General features: G+C 49.7%; 1 protein-coding gene across 7 annotated transcripts in view; it reads right to left on the bottom strand.

The window, feature by feature from the left end:
* Nucleotides 1-221: 221 nt before the first annotated feature.
* Nucleotides 222-18,334, bottom strand: part of LRFN5 (leucine rich repeat and fibronectin type III domain containing 5) — a 73,630-nt gene continuing 55,517 nt past the window's right edge. For 5 of the 7 annotated variants that reach the window (XM_068947634.1, XM_068947633.1, XM_068947631.1 and 2 more), the window contains exons 2-3: nucleotides 9,207-10,614; nucleotides 6,955-8,458 (exon numbers count right to left, since the gene is read on the bottom strand). In XM_068947634.1, coding sequence (XP_068803735.1) covers nucleotides 7,516-8,458; nucleotides 9,207-10,594 — 2,331 coding nt within the window. In that variant the 5' untranslated portion in view covers nucleotides 10,595-10,614 and the 3' untranslated portion in view covers nucleotides 6,955-7,515. Of the gene's footprint in view, nucleotides 649-6,954; nucleotides 8,459-9,206; nucleotides 10,615-12,267; nucleotides 12,455-18,334 lie in introns of those variants that run through there. The other 2 variants (XM_068947637.1, XM_009682306.2) reach the window with 2 other exon arrangements.

Raw genomic sequence — 18,334 nt, forward strand, 5'->3', positions numbered from 1 at the left:
CGCAAAGCTCTGGGGCCACCTGACTGCCCTTCCTCCAACGAGCCAGCCATACTGCTGCCCTTGACACGCTGTGGTGCTGCACGAACCTGTCACCGCCAGCACGCCACTGAGGACTGGTCACCGAACGGCTCGGGGACCTGCGGTGGAGAAAAGCCACCTCAAGGTACCAAGAGCATTGCTGCTCCTTGGCAAAACCCTTTAAATCAGCCAACATGTCAGCTCCATCATAGTAAAACATTTATTTGTTATGGTGATATAAGCTACCACATTTACAGTCTGTGAACTCACCACCGGCAACATTTAACATGACTTATACTGAAGCTGTTGCCACCAAATTTTTCATCATTATTGTTTTTAGTTTTATAAAAACCTCTAACACCAGAAAAAAAGGTATGTGGGATTAATGTGGCAGATGGGAGACGACGAATCCGTGAACTGGGAAAGAAAGTCTGTCTGATGCAGCCAACCTTGGCGGCCTCTGGGCTTCGGCTGCAGCTTCCAATAAAAGTTTCGGCGGGGGTGAGCCCGGTTCAGCAAATCACTCCTCGGCGAGCTGGAATCGGATTGATTTTTGCCGAGTCGAAGCGTCAGCGGCGGCGTTTCCAGGGAGCGGGAGAGGGCAGGCGTCCCGCGGACCGGCCCCGGCGCCTGCGCACAGAAACAAGACAGAGGCGGTGAGGGGCCGCAGGGCAGGACGCGGCCGCCCGGCCGGCCGGCGCGGCGGTCCGGCGGGCCAGCCCGAGGCAGCCGGCCGGCCCTCGCAGCAGCTCGAAGGGCGAGGGGCTGCGCGTCCAGCCCGCCCTGAACGAAAGAGCGAGCAAAGGGCTCGGCTCCAGCCGGCCTCGGCGCCGCGTCGGTCCGACGCAAGCGCGGCGCGTGCGAGGCAGAGCTCAGGACTAACGGGGAGAAACCGGTCCACCGAAGAAGCATTCCTGCCGCTCGCCGCGCCGAGAGTGACCCGTGCGGCCGCCGCCACCCCGCCGGCCCCCGCGACGGCTGGAAGCGGTGCTCGCTGCAAAAGTCGAAATTAAACACATAAAACAAAAAGGAACCAGGGAAAACTCCCTGGTCCAGGGCCAGAAAATTTTACAAACTCTGGCTTTGCTTCTGACCTCTTTGAGGTCAAGCACGGGCAGCCCTTGTTTTATGGTAGGGCTTCCAAGTCTTCATGCAGTTTTAGAGGTTTGCACGGAACTGAAAACACCAAAAAGAAGCAGCAAGTGGGCACAGGTCTGGCACTTGCCTTCATGAGGTTTAAGAATAAGTGAAAAAGTCACTTCAAGGAGAATGTGCAGGTTCAAAACTGTCCTTACTGAGCTCCCCCCGTGTTTGCATCAAAGGCACCAGTGACTTAGCACACCACACAGGCAACATAGTCACCTTCCATGAAAGAAGACCACTGCCTCCTCTGCAGTCACGCCAGCGGCAGCACCCTGGCCTTGCCCTGCCACCCCTAGGACAATTACTTACCTTTGGAAACGGAAGGCTGCAGCTGCAGCACTCAATGCAAACTAGAGACCCTGTTTCAACGTCACTCTTGGTCTGCTGAGGGTTACAGCTCTCCCAGCTGCCTACAGATATGCTGCCTGAAGCAGTGTTTCAGGTGCTCACCGAAGTGGTGGGAGGGCGCTGGCCGCGTCCTCTGCTCCCCGCGGGGCAGCCAATGGGGCCCCATGGTGGGGCTGCCCAGCTGGTCACCCCGGGCTTCCTTCTCATTTCCCTCTCTAAATGACAGTTTCCCTGCAGAAGGATTGTATGGCTTGCACACAAAATCCCTGGAGATACTGGGCTTGCTGGGAGGTTAGAGCTTCTGCTGAGGTGCCTCCCCCCCACCCCCCCAGACAGACCTCTTGGTCCTGGTCTCCTCACCTAACACCTACCCATGCAGCTCCAGCACCAAAGTAGCCGTCCATAAAGAAGATTCAACATGACAAAGGAAACAGGAGTCAGATGAGGCCAGGAGAATCTGTACGGTGAGGACCAACCTGCTGGCCAAGCCTCTGTGCAGCAGCAGTACTGACCTTCCTGAGAAAGTGTCTTCAGAGCACGGCCAGCAGGATTTTTTTTTCTAATATGTCTCTCAGGTTTGAGCAGGTCAGCACAGATAATGACAGTATTTCCACGCAAATAATTGCCATTGCCTGCAGTTCCCAGAGGTCTCATGGTAGGGTGCATGGTGCACACATACCGGAGAGGCCTCCTGCACCACTCGTGGGCTACATTTAACACGAGTGACAAGGAGCACTCTTCTTCATTTGCACCATGCTAGCCATAAGCTCAGGGAAGAAAATCAGATAAATCAGAGCCTCTTTGCCTGCTGTCCTGTTTTCAGCATGTGAGAGCACATTACCTGCTAAACAGCCACAGCTGCCCCTGTATGGCTCAGGGCTGGCAGCAAAGCAGGGGTCTGTGCATCAGGAGGGAAGGGGTGGAAGCCTCCAGAGAAGCCATCTGCCACCTACACGCAGAGCTGGCAGTCCAGGAGGAAAAGCAGCTCAGCATCAAGCTAGACGCGCTACCTTGGTCTAAAGCTCCAGCCAGCTGAGAAGCAATGCCTCCTAACATGCAGAGAGAGCACTTGAAAATGATCTGAGGTGACACGGTTTGCTCGAGCACAACATAGATAGTGGAGCTTTTCCTGTTTAATTTCATATGAGCAAAGTTGCTAATTTGGGGTCTCTCTGCAGCCAGCTATTTGCCATGTTTGGGATTTTTCTCCTTTTCCCATTTCCTTCCCTGCAAGCTAAGCTTCCTTCCTTCAATAGCAGCAGCCTTCGCACCCGGTTCTTGTGAGCAAATCAATCATAGTCAAAGTATACCATCAGCACGATTAGAGGATTTGCCTTGTGTTGGTCTTGTACTATTTATGCCAAAGAGCAGATGCTTCAACCTGTACTTATTGATCCCCAGTAACTTGCACACTTCTTTTCTTGGATGCCTGCACTGTTACGAAAGCAAGATCACAGCCACATTGAAATACTGAAAGTCAGAATATGGTATATTTATTCTTATTTACAGTACTGATTTAATCTGACACTCCAAATATAAACGGCTAATGCAATTTGCCCTCCCGCAGCCGCGCAGACGGAGGCAGGGCCCTGCCGGGAGCATGGGGCACTCGGCTGACCCGGCTGCTTTGCTCGCGGCTCGAGGAGGGATGTTTCGGTCCTGGAGGGCTCGGAGAGTGGCAGGCAGGGTAAGAGCGCTGCAGAGGCGTTAGGGACGTAACCGGTGTTCGGGCACCTGCAAGGACAGAGCCCGCCGGCTGGGCAGCGGCGAGGGGCGGGACGCATACGCCCAGCTGCCCAGGCTCGCGCCGCGACGCCACGTTAACGGCCAGCGCTGAGCTCTGCCTGCTACTGCTAGCTGTACGGAAGGAAAGGTTTCCTGCAGGCCGCTAGACCGTTTCCTTAAAAATGGTGGTATAGAGGAATGTGCGTCATCACTACGACAAGGAAACGCCGTGTCTCTGAACAGACGACAAGAGAAAGCGCCACAGGCTAGAGCTGGTAACAGCAGCAGCATGTGGGGACCTCATTCATCAACGTTTCACTGCGGCACGTTACTTGTCCCAACCAGCGCCAACCTACAAGGTGTGCCGACACGGATTTGCAAAGGGAAAACGTTGGGGAAATGTTCTCCGTGAACGCGGGACCCTACTGACTTTGCATTTGCATGTTGTGTTTTGTTTTTTTAAATTAGAAACTTGACCTACCTGAAAACTACTCACTAAGCTACCGTGGGAAAGGAACTGTGGGATTTTGTTGTTGCCGCTGCTTTAGCAGGGTAATAGTGTCTCACTCGTCCCAAGCAGCGCGGCAACAGAACAGGACAGCAAACTTCCCGGGGATACTGCCGGGCTGAAAGCTGCTGCAATTCTCCTGCTAGCTTCCACAATTTCTCTTAATTAATAAAAAGAGAAGCGAAAGTAAGCGACAGAGACTGTGACCGTTATTTCTGCTTGCTGCAGTAATTACGGAGGACAAAAACGCGCCGCTGCTCCGCGCACGGTGTCTGCCGCTGCTCTCGCCGCCGGCGGAGCGGGCGCTCCCCTGCCGCGCCGAGGGGCTCCCAGGGCACGGCCGACCTACTGCGCTGCCGCTTACGCCCACGCAGAAAACGAAGGTTTCAGCATTACCCCTTCCAGCGACGGGCCTGGCGGTTCGGGGTGGCCGACGCGCGGGGCTCCCGGCTGGCGCGTCAAACGCCCTCTGCCAGGGACGCGTCGCGCGGCCGGCTTCACCCACGCGCTCGTCCTCGCTGCAGGTTCGCACGGGTGCCTGGGGAGGGCTTGCGAGCAAATTAAAACGCGTTGGCAGAAGTAAAGCCACGTTTGCGCCCGGAGCTGAACAGCGCCGTGTATTCACTGCAGAGAGCCGGCCCCGCACAGAAGCAGAGAGGCAGCGCGGGAAACGACCAACGCAAAACCCTGCTTCTCCGCCCAAAACATCAGTTGTACCAACTCGCTCGAACAGAACGAGTTCGCTTGGAAAAAAGGCTCAGGAACATACTTAGGAAGAGGTAAGAGGAAGCATGGGCTGGAAATGTTCATACGAGCAGACAAATTTCCGAAGCAGCCTCCCCTCCTCTGCTGCGTCGGAGGACGGACACCGCCTGGCCGCCACGCCGCCGCCGCCGAGCGCCGCAAGGGCAGACCGGCCGTCTCCGGGCCGCCGCGGATCCCCACCCGCTGGCCAAGCGCGGTGCACGTCCCCCGGCCCCCGGCCCCGCCAACGCTCAGCACCAGCCCGGCCACGAGGCACCAGCGCCGCCAGGACTCTCCCGTGTGTCGGTACGGGTCACCCGCCATGGGGACATTCTGCTCCTTTTATTACGCTCCTCTCTTCATTTCTGGAGCATCAGAGGAGTTTCCAGTGTTTTACTCTGAACAAATATGTATAAATGCTATTCTTTTGATCAGAGACTACCTCAGCACTTTTTCCTGGCTCAAATTGTTGGCAACCTCTGGTTTTGCAGCACAGAAAGGACAGAGAATTTCCTCCTTCGCAGGGCAGTCCACAGTTTGAACGAAGCAAGCCTGCGTAAAATGAAACATCCCGCCGCACATTTATTACAGCGGAAACGGCACAGATTTAATGCCCAGTGCATATACAAGGGACATTCTTTTCTCCGATGAAGAGAGAAAGCTGCATGAGAAGAACCTCTCTGCGGTCCAGGTCTCACTATTTCTACAATATCATCACAGAATTAAATCGAACACAGTGACATACGGTCCTTCTGCGCTGCTTAAACAAACCTACGGTAGATGGAATTCTTAGCTTCATGTCTATAAAACTGATTCCTTTGAACAGAAGATTAAAAATATAAAAATAAAATCCCCTAAACTCCAAGAAACTATTAATACTTTAGCACTTTCACAAAACATTAGACACATATTACTTCCAATTTGAGACAACATAGAGCATTGTCATCTGATATTTTTTTAAATGCACATGATTAAAACGACCTCAGCAGAAAACCTTTAAAGCTACCTCCTTATCTAAGTGAAGGTACTGTCTCCAGAGATCTAGCTCCTCAGTGGACCGTTTAAGTACTCATTTTTAACATACGGCACAACACCTTCCTTTTTAGACTATCAGAACTTGGATAAATATATTGCTATCTCCAACGGCACATTATTTTAATAGCTAACTTCTATGCATATATCCCCACCGTAAGAATGTAAACGTGCCGAGAAATCTGAGGAGGGATTTTTGTTTTTTTTTTAACTTTTCCATCAGGAAATGAGTATTCTAATTTTGGGGCTTAGTTTGCTTTTTGGTGCCTGCATTTCCAAAGGAAAAAAATGCACTTTTTAAAAAAGAAACAGCCCCCTTTTTAAAGTCCTTTACAACCCCCACCCAGATTTTTTTTTTCCCAAGACAGACAGGAAGAACGCAGAGGGTGCAGCACGTTACGGCTAAGAGAAGAGGAGTCACCCGGTACCGCGTGTCCCCATCCGTGCCCGTCGCAGGATCGGCCTGCTGGCCGGGCTAGGACGTCTCCCGGCTCCTCCGGGGTTACGCTTCTGCCAAGCACGAGCACGCGGGATATAAAATGCAACTATCCTGTTGCTGTAACGGTTGCAAAGACCATGCTAATATTAGTATTTGGCATCTAAGCAGTCATCCAAATTGCTCAGTTGTGCTGTCTCTGATTTAAACAGGATGCCCAAATGAGTTTTGATTAATATTAACTGTAAAATTTTCTTTAGAAAGAGCACGGCAGCGGAAGCGTTTTTGTCCTCCGCACAGCGTGGGTTTTTGAACTGCTATCGCCTATCGCCATAGAGTTGTGTCGTTAGACAGCGGCCTGAAACGCTTCTATCCCCCAGGCGCCGCAGCCACACACCGCGTTACTGCAAGGGTCAGGCCGTCTCCCCGTCTCTTCATCGCGCGCAGGGACTACACAGACCTAAGTGCACTGCAGCATCTACACGAAAACACGCCCAAAAAATACGGTCGAGGAAAAAATCTGAGGACCATCATCATCATCCTGACAACCGTCAGTCCCGGCTGAACCGCGGCCGCCGGCCCGGCGGCGTCACTGCGCTCGGCCGGGCGCCCGCCGTCGCCGAGGCCGGCAGCTCGGCGGACCCGCGCCCGAGAGCAGGAGCAGGGTGGCCCCAGCGCTGCCCGCCGCTGGCCCTCCGCCGCGCCACTGCTCGCCCCGGCCTGCGCCGCCGGGCAGCCTGCGCAGCACCGCCGCCATTTTAGGCCTCGGTGGGTCCACCGGGCGGGGGGGGGCGGCGGCCATGTTGTCGCTCGGCCTGAGCGAGGGGGCAGGGGGCACTGGGGGCGCCGGGGCCTCACGCAGCGCTCCGAGAGCCGCGGCACACCGACCGTTTTGCACGGACGACGGGGAACGAGGGGTCGCACGGCGCCGCCGGGGAGCCGCCGCGGCCGGCGGGAGCCCAGCACGCCCCGGGAGCCCGGCAGTCACGGCAACGCTGGCTGGGTACGGAGTGAATATTTTATTTTACACAACATAACAACACGGCGTTGTTGTTTCTGTACAGCATTTGCCTAAAAACAAAGGCAACACCATTGTCACTGAAAAGAAATATACAGTCTGACCGTTTTAAAAAATACCGTTTTACTGATTGATCCAGAAGTGGTTATATGTTAGCTTGGAGGAAATTTCATTTCCTTTATAAAAGGCTTTTTCTGTGAAAACTCTCTCTTTTGTTTTCTGCTACTGCAGAACCAGGAAGCCAGTCCTAGAGTAGGGAAGGCACTGGTGCTGTTTCATGCTTTTTTCACCCCTTAATTTTTTTTTTGTATTTTTTTTTTTAATCTCTGAATGTTGCCTTCGGTTTTGTTATTAAATGAAATAAAATGAAAATTAACTAAAAACGGGTCGGTGTGCACTGGGTGGCTTATACAGAACCCTGCATGAACAAGGCTTTAATCAGCGAGACAACAGTGGAATTCCAAATCCAATTTCCCAGGAGAGGGAGTTTCACACAACGTTTGGTGTTTTGTTTTTCATTAAAATAAAAATTAAAAAAGCAGGTCACACAGTGCTTTCCAATATCCACTCAGAACTCGAGAAAGTTGCTTTTCCACTATCCACATCAGAACTGTCTGACTGCATTAGCATCCCATTCATAGACATGCTCCTTTTAGACCATAATCCACCTGCGTTCGGGGAGTTACCGTGACAATGGTATTCCATTAATTCTCCATTCAGGGAGAACCTGCGCTTTGCTCTGGATGTGTCAGCTGGCAAAGTGAGAAACTTACTTGGCTTTGATTGTGCTCTTTTGTACGTGGGAGCCCCTTTGACAGAGCCAGGGGGACGGCTAGCTAACTGCAGAGCCGTGGAGTTATTTCTGTTAGTGTTTTGGGACTCGATATTCGTGACAGCTTCACTCGGCGGCTCGCTGCTTGGCTTTGGCCCAGGCTTTCGCTTCTGCTTTTGTGAGACAGAAGTGCTAGAAGTCCACGTGTGAGGCAAAGCAGAGGTAGTGGTGGTGGAGTCCTGGCTCGAGCAAGTGTCTGACAGCGGCGCCACCGCCTCAGCGGGAGCTCTGCAGCACTGGATGCTCTCCTCGTGCCCCACCGCCTGTTTGGACATCGACTGGGACAGCACCCCGCTGCAGCCTTGGATCTGCGCCCCATTGGTCTGTGAGTACACGTTGCTCACCTTGGTTGCCTTCTGCTGCCCGTTGTTGTTACACACCTTGTAGCGGATCATGAGGATGATGATGAACACGAGCACGGAGGCCACAATAATCCCACCGATGATGATAATCATGGTCCCACCCAGGAACTGGGACTGCATGAAATGGCAGCGCACGTAATCCTGCTCGGTCGTGAACTGCGTGCACCCCACAACCCTGGTGGCAGTGAGTGAGGTGATCCCGTCATCGTAGATGGCCAAGACGCACAGGTCATACACAGTCCCAGCGGCCAGGTTGTTGACCAGAAAGCTTTTGCTTGTGGGAGGTATCATTCTAGGGGATAAGGAAACCAGCGTGAATAAACTAGACCGACGCGCGGTCGCCTGCCCACCCATACGCTGGAGCCACCCGCACACTGCCGGCTGCTGGCGGACAGCACCTCCGGCACTGCCTGCGCGTCCACGCGCAGCTCCTCGCCGGCCGCCACGGCACTGTTCAGCGCAGAGCTCCCGCTGCACAGCTGGGCGGTGCAGAGCACCTTATGAGAGCAATCAAACCAAAAATGTAAATGAAATCATTAAAAAAAGTTTTGCAACTGTTTGCAACTGGTGCGACTGTTACATCCAAGTTTCAAAACAAATCCGCCCCACGTGCACAATGCCTCTCCGTGCTCCTCCAGCACAAACACTGCTGATTCAACCACAAAGTGTAAAGAAGAACACGTTTATGGACGTCTTTCTCTTGTGTTTTCAAAAAATTGCAAGTGTTAAGATCCATTTAACTCACCTAACTTTACAATCCTTCTGCTAATCAGATTACTTTAGAGGATTAGAGGTCCGTTTGGATTATCTAAAAATAACATCATTCAAAGTAATTTCCCTATTTAAAAAATTAAAGTTAAAAATTGCATTAGCCTTTCACAAGCCTCCCACCATCTGCTTCTTAGGGTAGGGCTCTGATCAGCCTAAGTGCTGCTGTAACCACACCTAAATAACGTACTATAATGAAACAGTGCATTAATAAATCAATACAAAACAGCTTGATGGAGCACTAAGTGCAGGTTTGGTTGGATCTGTCTTACCTGTAAACGAGTGAGTCATCGTAAGTACCATTGTACTGGATTTGAAACATACGTATTCCAGGTATATTTCTTTGAAAATTAAATTTCAGCAGAGCAGTCGACGATGTTGCTTCTGCCACTACTACCTTCTTATCTTGGCTGATTTTAGTTTCCCCATTACTACTGCTTGCATTAGAGCCTGACTTGGTGGAAGTTGAGATATCTGAGGAACCAGGGTCAGGCTCATGGATGTGATTAGTACTATTCAGCAAATGAGGGAGTTTGATTATATGAAGGTCCACAGTTTGTGTGGCTTCCCCAGCTGGATTGGAAGCAATGCAGGTGAAAGAACCTGTATCCTTTACAGTCGTTATAAGGATGTCTAGCGTTCCATTATCGTACACCAAAGACCTTGTTGCATTTGAAATAAGTTTGCTCTCAGGTGAAATCCAGTGAATTGCGGGTTCTGGATCCCCTCGGGCCTTACAACGCAGTGTTGCCCTTTGGCCCTCCAGGACTCTCAGCTCATGGGTGTGCCTAGTAATGAGGGGAGGCTCACATAGGAACTCTTCCTCTGGGATTGACCAAAAGTACCGACCAGACAAGAGCGGAGGAGAAGCACAGGTCTCCAGGTCATCTTCTCTGGAAAGACGCCTCAGCCACAAAAGCTCACAATTGCAATGCAAAGGGTTTCCACCAAAGCTTAATGCAAAAGTAGAGGGGCTGATAATTCCTGAGGTTGCTAGTACCTGAGCTCGCTGAAAGAGAGGATCAGGTGGTAGCTTCTGCAGTTTGTTAGAAGTGACATCTAACCTGGTCATCTTGTGGAGGTGGGAGAAGGTCCCTTTAGGAATATGGTCAATCATATTGTGGTCTAGACTGAGAGTGTGCAAACTAACCATCTTCTCCACAGCATCCCACGGGATGGTTTCCAGATTGTTATAAGACAAATCCAATTCCTCAAGAGCTAAAACATCATCGAAAGCTGTGGAAGAAATTAAAGTCAGCTGGTTGTTGTTAAGTATCAAGTGATGAAGGTTGGAGAGTCCACTGAACATGTCATTGGTGATCTTAGTCAATCGGTTGCTGTTCAAATGCAAAGCCCGCAAATTGCGCAAGTCAGCAAATGCGTGAGGTGTAATAAAACTTATTGTATTCCTGGATAACGTCAGGTCCACAAGGCTGGTCATATTGGCAAAGTCTTTCCTTTTAATATTTGTAACAAAGTTGTCTGCCAGCCGTAATTCCACAGTCCTCCTGTCAATGTTTGGTGGAACAAATAAGAGCCCTTTCTTGGCACAAAGGGTTGCAAGATTCGGAGACAAAATCTGACAGACACAGCGCTTTGGGCAGATCTGAGCTCTCACTGTTATGCCAATGAACAGCAGATACAAAAGCAGTTTTTCCATTGTAGATCAGGTTCAAGAGCCTGAAAGAGAGAACAAATTTCTGTTAAGATCTACAAGATAAGCAAACGTAGCATCAGAATAATAAAAAAAGCCAACAAACCATCTAGGGTCAAGTCATGAAGCTGAGGTTCATATAACCATGTTTCATTCTCATTTAATTACCTGATTTCTTCCATATCCTGCCATAAGAACTTCCATAGTATCTTCCCTAAGAACTATGGATATTCACATCTGTTACATACACATATATACACACTTATACCTATTTATATGCAAATCACAAAGCAATTTGGTAAGGGTTGGTGACACTGTGCATTGTATCAGCAGGACCTTTTGAAGCTTCTTCTACTTCAACTGAATTGAAGTCGCATCTCAGACTTGCAATACACCCGCGTTCCATTCACTGAGTTTTCAAATGGATGTTCTTGACCTCGTGATCTGGAGTTACTTTATGATAATGCCATTTACGCGTTGGAGATACAAGGGATGTTTCACGTGCACTTTACTTGCTAAGCTAAACCTCTCAGTGGCCTCCAAAGCATGACAATTCAATCGGTTTATAAGCATTTCCACCGAACACAAACTCTTAATGTTATTTTCAAAATAAATTCAAAAAGAGCTATTTTATGTCATTCAAAAACAAAAATACAAATTAAAAGAGCAAGAAAAACCCCAACAACAACAGCGATCTAAATAAAAATGGAACATAGGCTAATTTTAGATTATTGCTGTTTTCTCTAATGCCACAGCCAGCAAGGCTGCATTCTCATCCTAGAAATTCTGACAGTTCAATTAACCTTATATTTTATATTGCTAGATCCAAGATTCTCACAGAGTATGAAAACAAAGCAGATAACAACAGTGCCCACACCAGTTAAACAAAATCATCTATCAGTGACTATTCTAAAAATTCTGGAAGTGCTACACTGCCAATTTCCAAACATGGAAGATCAGAAACCTCCAAAACAGCACTTAGAGGTTCATGGAAAAAAAAAAGGAGGGATAAATTCCTACATATTTCCCTCTTCCAAAAAACAAGGAACACGAGAAGCAGCACAGTCCTTCTGAGAAATATTTAAGTATTTAAGATGGAATCTTGCAAAGTTGTAAAGCAACTGATTTCAGTGGGACTCCACATTTGAATTGAAATGCTCAGCTCACTTTGGGATTGATAACATTATATATGTACAGATGGGATTATTCAAACATGTCATCATCCTAGAAATCTACTATGAAAAATCATCCAGAATAAAATAAAGTTTCACAGCTAACTATAACAGGAGCTTACAGTTAACCTCTAACGCCAGAACAGTAATTAGTGCTCCTGTCGTCCAGTCCCACGGTGCCACGCAAAATTAAGAGCCAAGACCTGCAAAGAGGATGAGTGAAAACAGCCTCTAAAGCCTGCTTTTCAGACCAATCAAATATCTTATTTTTTCCTGATTCTTATGGAAACTATAGCTTTTCATGACTACCGACGCCAACCTTCAAGTCTCCACTAAAAAAAGAGATCTTCATCTGTCAGTTTTTTAAGTTCAAAAAGGACTACACCACTGAAAGCACGGCCTACCGTTATTTTAGTGTTGGGAATCATCCCAACTCCCCTGGTGAAATCCCAAAATGCATGTGTTACTGATACTGTCAATATATTCATGCTTGCTTAGTATGCTTACCAACTTCATAAATTAACTGTTGCCTTATCAAGATATGGACAACTCTGCAAGCGCAGAGGGTTTTCTTCCCACAGGAATAGGGAGCTGGCGTAATGTCCTTCCAAACAGAGAAGAGCACGGATCCCGGGGACTAGAAAACGATCATTCATCACAACATCAATCTTTTGGCCTATCACGCTCCAGCAACGCTTGCTGAGGAGAATCAGTATTTATCTGACAACTGGAAAAGGATATAAAAACAAATTTACTTTCTATAGCCAGCTGAGAGTGTAATTTGTTCGCTATAGAATCCAGTGTTGCACCAATTTATATTGGACTCCTTCAGGGAAAACTGGCCATTCTATAAATGTACCAATTAAATTTGTTTCCCTTTTCTTTAAAGTCACGGGAGGCAGACTGCTCTTGTCAGAAATTGTAAAATTTTACAATGAAACCTTTTGCACCTCTGTTGAGAACAACTGTTTGCATTAATTTTGCCAGCAAACAAACTTGAGGCACAATGTTTAAATACATTTCGTGGATTAAATATCATATCTTCTGTGTCAGCTTTATACATTGGGATGATTCCACAGCTGAAAATAAAATTAAAGGAGAATTTTGATACTGATCAGGGGCTAAAGCAGCACTGCAAAAATAACCTGTTTAATATAACGTGTTAGAAATGCAGCCGGTGACTCCCAGAGTACGTTCTCCTGACCTGCTCCTGAAACAATGGCTGTGAGTCAGTGGAACAATAGGGTATATCCCATAGCTGTGGGTTGCCACCCACCATTTCCACATGCAGTTTTTCTCTTTTTACTTAGATCTTCCATATACCACATTCAACATGGACTCTTCCAGCTTGTTGGCATACTCACCACAACTGCTAACACTCCCAAACTGTCTTGATTTGGGGACAACCTACTAACTTAGATTTACTGACTTAATATTGCTAATTTAGATTTGCAGCTGCAGTAAAAGTAATATGCTCAATGTTTTTTGGATTCAGCCAAGCTCATTTAAAGAGCCATTCAAGATTAAAATAAAACCAGAAAGGTTAATTTAAGTAAAGCAAATTGCAAAGTTTCTGATTGCTTGGAAATGCTGTTGCAAAATAAAAGGGTGGCATAAGAAAATGCAGACCTGAACTATACCTGACCTGAATCCCTTCTCTCTGCCGTACACTCAGGTACCTGTTTCTACCACTAGCTAAGGGCTAGCTTGACAGAGGCCCCACTCAGACTCAGTAAGTTACCACCTTACTCACATGCTTAGGCCAGAGTAGAACAAACTTTGGGTCCTCCAATTGCAATTTTACGTAAAGGCTATGAGAGGGCAGGTCATCTGAGTGCAAATTAAGCCCCAAGCAGCCTCTGGGATCCCAACCTTCTTCTGACTAACTGAATTAGTGGAACATATTGTGTCAGCAGCTCTTCTTAGCTCTAGGTGCACATGAAAATGCAGTGTTGCCCAAGCTTGTCTGGAGCCAAAATAAGTACAGATGTTTTCTATATGCTGTTTTTCACCCAAGACTCATCCTCCTGTCTAGGAGGCTGGCTGACCTGCCGCTCTCGGATGTCCCCAAACAGCACAGTTTCCCCATTACAAGCGCGGGTGATGGCCCGTGTCCGTAATCCCACAGCAGATACGACGCTGCTGGGGTCCATGAATACCATGCCTAACTCATGACTGAGACAGATGGCTGTATTTGACACTTGGGCTGCCCCTGCTTCCCCTTTTTCATGCTCTCAGAGCTGCCAGAACCTTCCTCTTCTACCATTTCAGGGAGTTTGTTTGGCAAATAAGATAAAAATGAACTCTTCCATTTCTGCACCACCTGCTCTGCTTCATCCTGCCCTTCTTGGGCACTAACATGCAGAGAGCCTCCCTGGGCTGGAGCTCAGCTAAGCCACATGAACGCCGGGCTTTGCCCAGGCTGTTAACGAAAGCCAAGACAATTAGCCTCGCCTTTAATTAACTAATTAGTTCTGGAGCAGGGCCACAAGAATATCCCCATATTGTTACCAGCTGTGGAGCTAGATGGCTCAGGGCTAACTTGGGGATCTCTGCTGCACACTGCTAGATGATGAAGATGTGTGCTTTGTTGTTCTGCGCTCAATTTGACAAGTGATACTGCCAGTGGGTGGTGAGTCGGGGCTGGGGCGAGGGACAGTCGTGACGCAGGAAGGAGCTACGAACTGCTAGCCAGAACCCCGACAAGCTTGGACAAAAGCCTGGGCTTCTGGCAAACGCTAACGAGGAGCGCAGGATGGATGTGAAGGGTGAACATGGGCCCATGTGCTGGAAGCACTTCCTGCACGTCCTCTGGCCAGAGGCAGGTCAGCCATGGGACACCAAGGGCTGCGGCATAGCACCATGGAAGCAGAGGTGGTAACGCCAGCTCACAGGGGTGACTCCGGCCTTGGCAAGATGCATCCACCGCAGCGCTGAGGAGATGGCGCGGCCCCACGCCCAGGGGCAGACTGGGGCACGCTGCAGCACGGCTATGCAGGGAAGGGAGGGGAGGGAAGGAGGCAGGAAGGAGCTGGATCTCACTTGCAGAGGATGGTGTAGGCAGCTCCAGGAGCCCCCAAGACAATTAAAAACTCCATGAAGTTGAGAGAGCCTATTACCGTGGTGGGGCAGCTCTCCTGATCTGCCCCACTGGGAAGTCTCACTCAGGTTTTCCACGTTTTGTTCTTTCTGCCTCCTCCGCCTACTTCTCTCTTGTGCCTCAGTAACTCAGCCGTTAATTTCTGAACACTACCCTGCTACGATGTTAAACGTCTCCGTGGCAGAAGCAGCTTCTGCTTCCCTGCCACCTGAGCACCCAGCAGGCATCTGCACGCAGAGCCCACTTGCTTCGAGAAACTCAGAAGAGTTTTGGCTAGAAGAAATCCAGAGGGAGCCTCTTCCCGTGCCGAGAACCGACTTAGTGCTTATTACAAGCAACTTGCTCCTTTTTACCTTTACCTCGGCCTCAAGGCTGCTTTTGCGTGGAGAGCGCGGCAGGCCACCGCAGCCCCAGCTGAACCCTGCTCCCTGCGGGAAGCTGTCGAGCCAGACCTCGCCTTGCAGTTCAACCAGAGGAAGGACTGCAGTGTGTCCCGTATGAAATGGGAGCCTGCATCCCACGTGTGGGTAACGTGTCTACGCCTTGGCCAGCCACGCGTGCTTCAGAGCTCGGCCGCTGCAGAGCGCAGCATCCTTTCTGCAGGAAGCACTCGCCACCGGCAGGCGTGGCTCTGTCCAAGAAGCTGGCAAAGAGCAACCTTGGGGCAGGAACATCATCCATCTCTGATCCGCCAGATCAGTGCAGAGGCACTGAGCCCCTCGTAGAGGGCAGAGTGTGCAGGGGTGAAAGGAAGGGAGATTCGATGTCAGCAGCTCCCTTCACATGGGAAAACTCCCTGCAAAGTGGGACCCAGGAAGACAGAGGCTGGAGACACCCTGTTGCAGCCTGCAAAAGCCATCCCCAGCTGCAGCTCACCGGAGGAGCGAAATTAGACTGTGGGACACATTCTGGACTGCTCCCTAGTTGTCAGAGTATGACTCCTTTTGTGTTCTCCAGGCAAGCCGGGAAGTGTCCCTGTCAGGAGCGTTCTGCTGAGCCTGGAGAGCCAGCAGGAAAGCCAGCGTCCCCCGAGGTGAGACTTGGAGGCATGCAGAGATGGACAACAGGCCTGAGGGTCTCAGCCTGCGTCTACGGCAGCTGGATTCGAGCCCTTGCTGTCCAGAGGAGCTTCCTGGAGAGACCTAGGATTGAGAATGCTAGCGCAAGGAGGCTTGGACGCATCTGCACCCACCGCACAGCAAGGGGGACAGGGGCTGCATCAAGTTTTGACCCCAGAGGAAGAGACTCCTTACTGCGCTGTAGGTACAAATGGGCTGCGCGTATATCCAGACTGCCGGCCTCACCTCACCGTATCCTTCAGAGCAGCTTCATCCTGCGGGGGCAGATTTCCAGGCCTCTGCTCTGCCTTCTTCCAAGACCCTCACAATCCTCCTAGCAGAGAAGCTGCATGCCAGAGACGCAGGACCAGCCAGTACCAACACGTCAATTTTCAAACCCCATCAACTCCATGCATAACTCCTGTACAACTGCAGCTCAGGAAACTGTTGTCGGCCAGTGCTAGGGGAGATCTGAGAGGGCAGAGAAAAGTGGGAGCATCGCTCCTCTCCCTGCTTCTCTCCCATTTTCTACACATATCTGCTTGGATATTGGACAGGAACCAGCTGCCTCCTGAAAAGAGGAAGAATAACTTCTGCCACCACTTCGGTGCTGGAGGAGCCTGGCTGCTTCCCGCAGGAAGCTGGGAGCAACGTGACCTAGCGCAAATGCTTTCAGATTTATGCCCGCGGGGAACACCAAGGGAGGAGACTGTGCTAACACCACTTATCAGAACATTAATTAATAGAAACACCAAAAGTACACTTGGACCTAACGTATCAAGCCTGTGCTCCAGTTTACGAGCTTCCACAGCTCAGAAGCCAAGGACAGCTTGTTTTGCTCTGGCTGGACATCATTCCTTCGATTAGGAGCAGAAAACACGTTTCACCCCTTTGCTGAAACCGAGCAGAGCAGAGCATTTCCTCACAGAAATGGCCTGGGCAATGCACTGCCTTGTGGCAACAGCCAGGACAGCCGATATTTCAGAAGATGGTTGAAAACACAGAAACCGGTGATTTAAAAGACTAGCCGGCGTAAGAAGATGCTTCTCTCTTGAAAATTAGCCACATTCAACACTGCTTCCCCCAGCCAGATCAATGATGGTCTGGTAGACATGATCCAGACTATCTCGTATGTTCTCTCCGCTCACAGCATACCTTGCTCCTCATACAAATAAATCCCAGGGACAACAACAGTGACGCAGCTTACAATTCACGGTAGAAACCAGATTATGGACTGAGCAAAGTATTATCTTGTTACTTGCTTAAAACAAACAAAAAAAAAGACATAGAAAACACATTACGACATTAAAACAAATAGACAAATGCTAGTTTCTTAGGAAGGTATGTTCTGCTTTCATTTACTAGTTGGCATCTGCAAAAAGATAGGGATATTCAAACATCCCATATGATACTTGTGATTCAAGTAAAAAAGGTTCTCAAAACCAAAGTTTTAGGTCAATTTTGTTATAGCATTTGATACTTTGAATTATTCAATCTGAGTATATAATCTACCTGGCAGTCCAGAGACAATATTTAATAAATCAACCCTCTTAATGAGAGAGGCAAGATTTATAAAAAGGGGGAATTTATGTTACTGGTCAACCTGATTCATGTGAGAGAAAAAGAAAATCTCATCTTCAGTTCTAAACAGAAACAAGAAAAATTCAAAACTAAACACAGGTCAGAAAAAGTTGCTCTAAGTTTAACTTCAAGATTGCTCAGGATATTTGCTAAGAGATGTGAGTGGACGCCTCCGTCCCGCACCGGTGGTCTCCGTGAGCTCCCTCTGCACCGCGCTTTCTCCGAGTTTGTCCATTAGCTCCACGGGGCGCCGGGTCCCTGGAGGATCCCTGCAGAATACCTGCTCACGAGAGGCTCTGGGGCCGCAGGAAAACCACAGCCCTCAAGGCAAACTGCAGTTGGCTCCACAGCTCAGCGGTACACAGATGCTAAACGGTGTCTCGCAGGAGCGAAGCGCCTTGTCGCTCCTGCCCGGCGGACACCTCCCTTGGGGGCTCCAGGCAAAGCCGCCCTGCTTCTCTCTCACCATCTCCTCGATTTAAAACAACTAAGCGAAGGCGTTGTTCCCAAGCTGGCGTTTCTATTGCAGACCAGAGGAAGCCCTTGCCCTTATTCCTTTTTTCCAGCTACAGAACAGTGTCTGAGAGTGGTTTTTTCCCCCGTCGGCACCGCTTGTTTTGGAAGTCGTTGCACTTTCTCTTTAGCCCTGTGGGTTTTATACCCTTCGAGGCTGTGCCAAAGTGGCTTCGGCGAGCGGCTCGCCGAGCGGATCGGAGTCTAACGAAGACCCTCTCGAGGAAGAGTTTCCAGCAGCCAGCTGTCGATCTAGCTGCGCGTGGGGCAGCACGAGGCGGCCTGCCCGCCCCCGGCAGCCGTCCTCCCCGTCCACCCCTCC

Source organism: Struthio camelus, chromosome 5, assembly GCF_040807025.1.
Source record: "Struthio camelus isolate bStrCam1 chromosome 5, bStrCam1.hap1, whole genome shotgun sequence".
In the NCBI taxonomy this organism is placed as follows: Eukaryota; Metazoa; Chordata; class Aves; order Struthioniformes; family Struthionidae; genus Struthio; species Struthio camelus.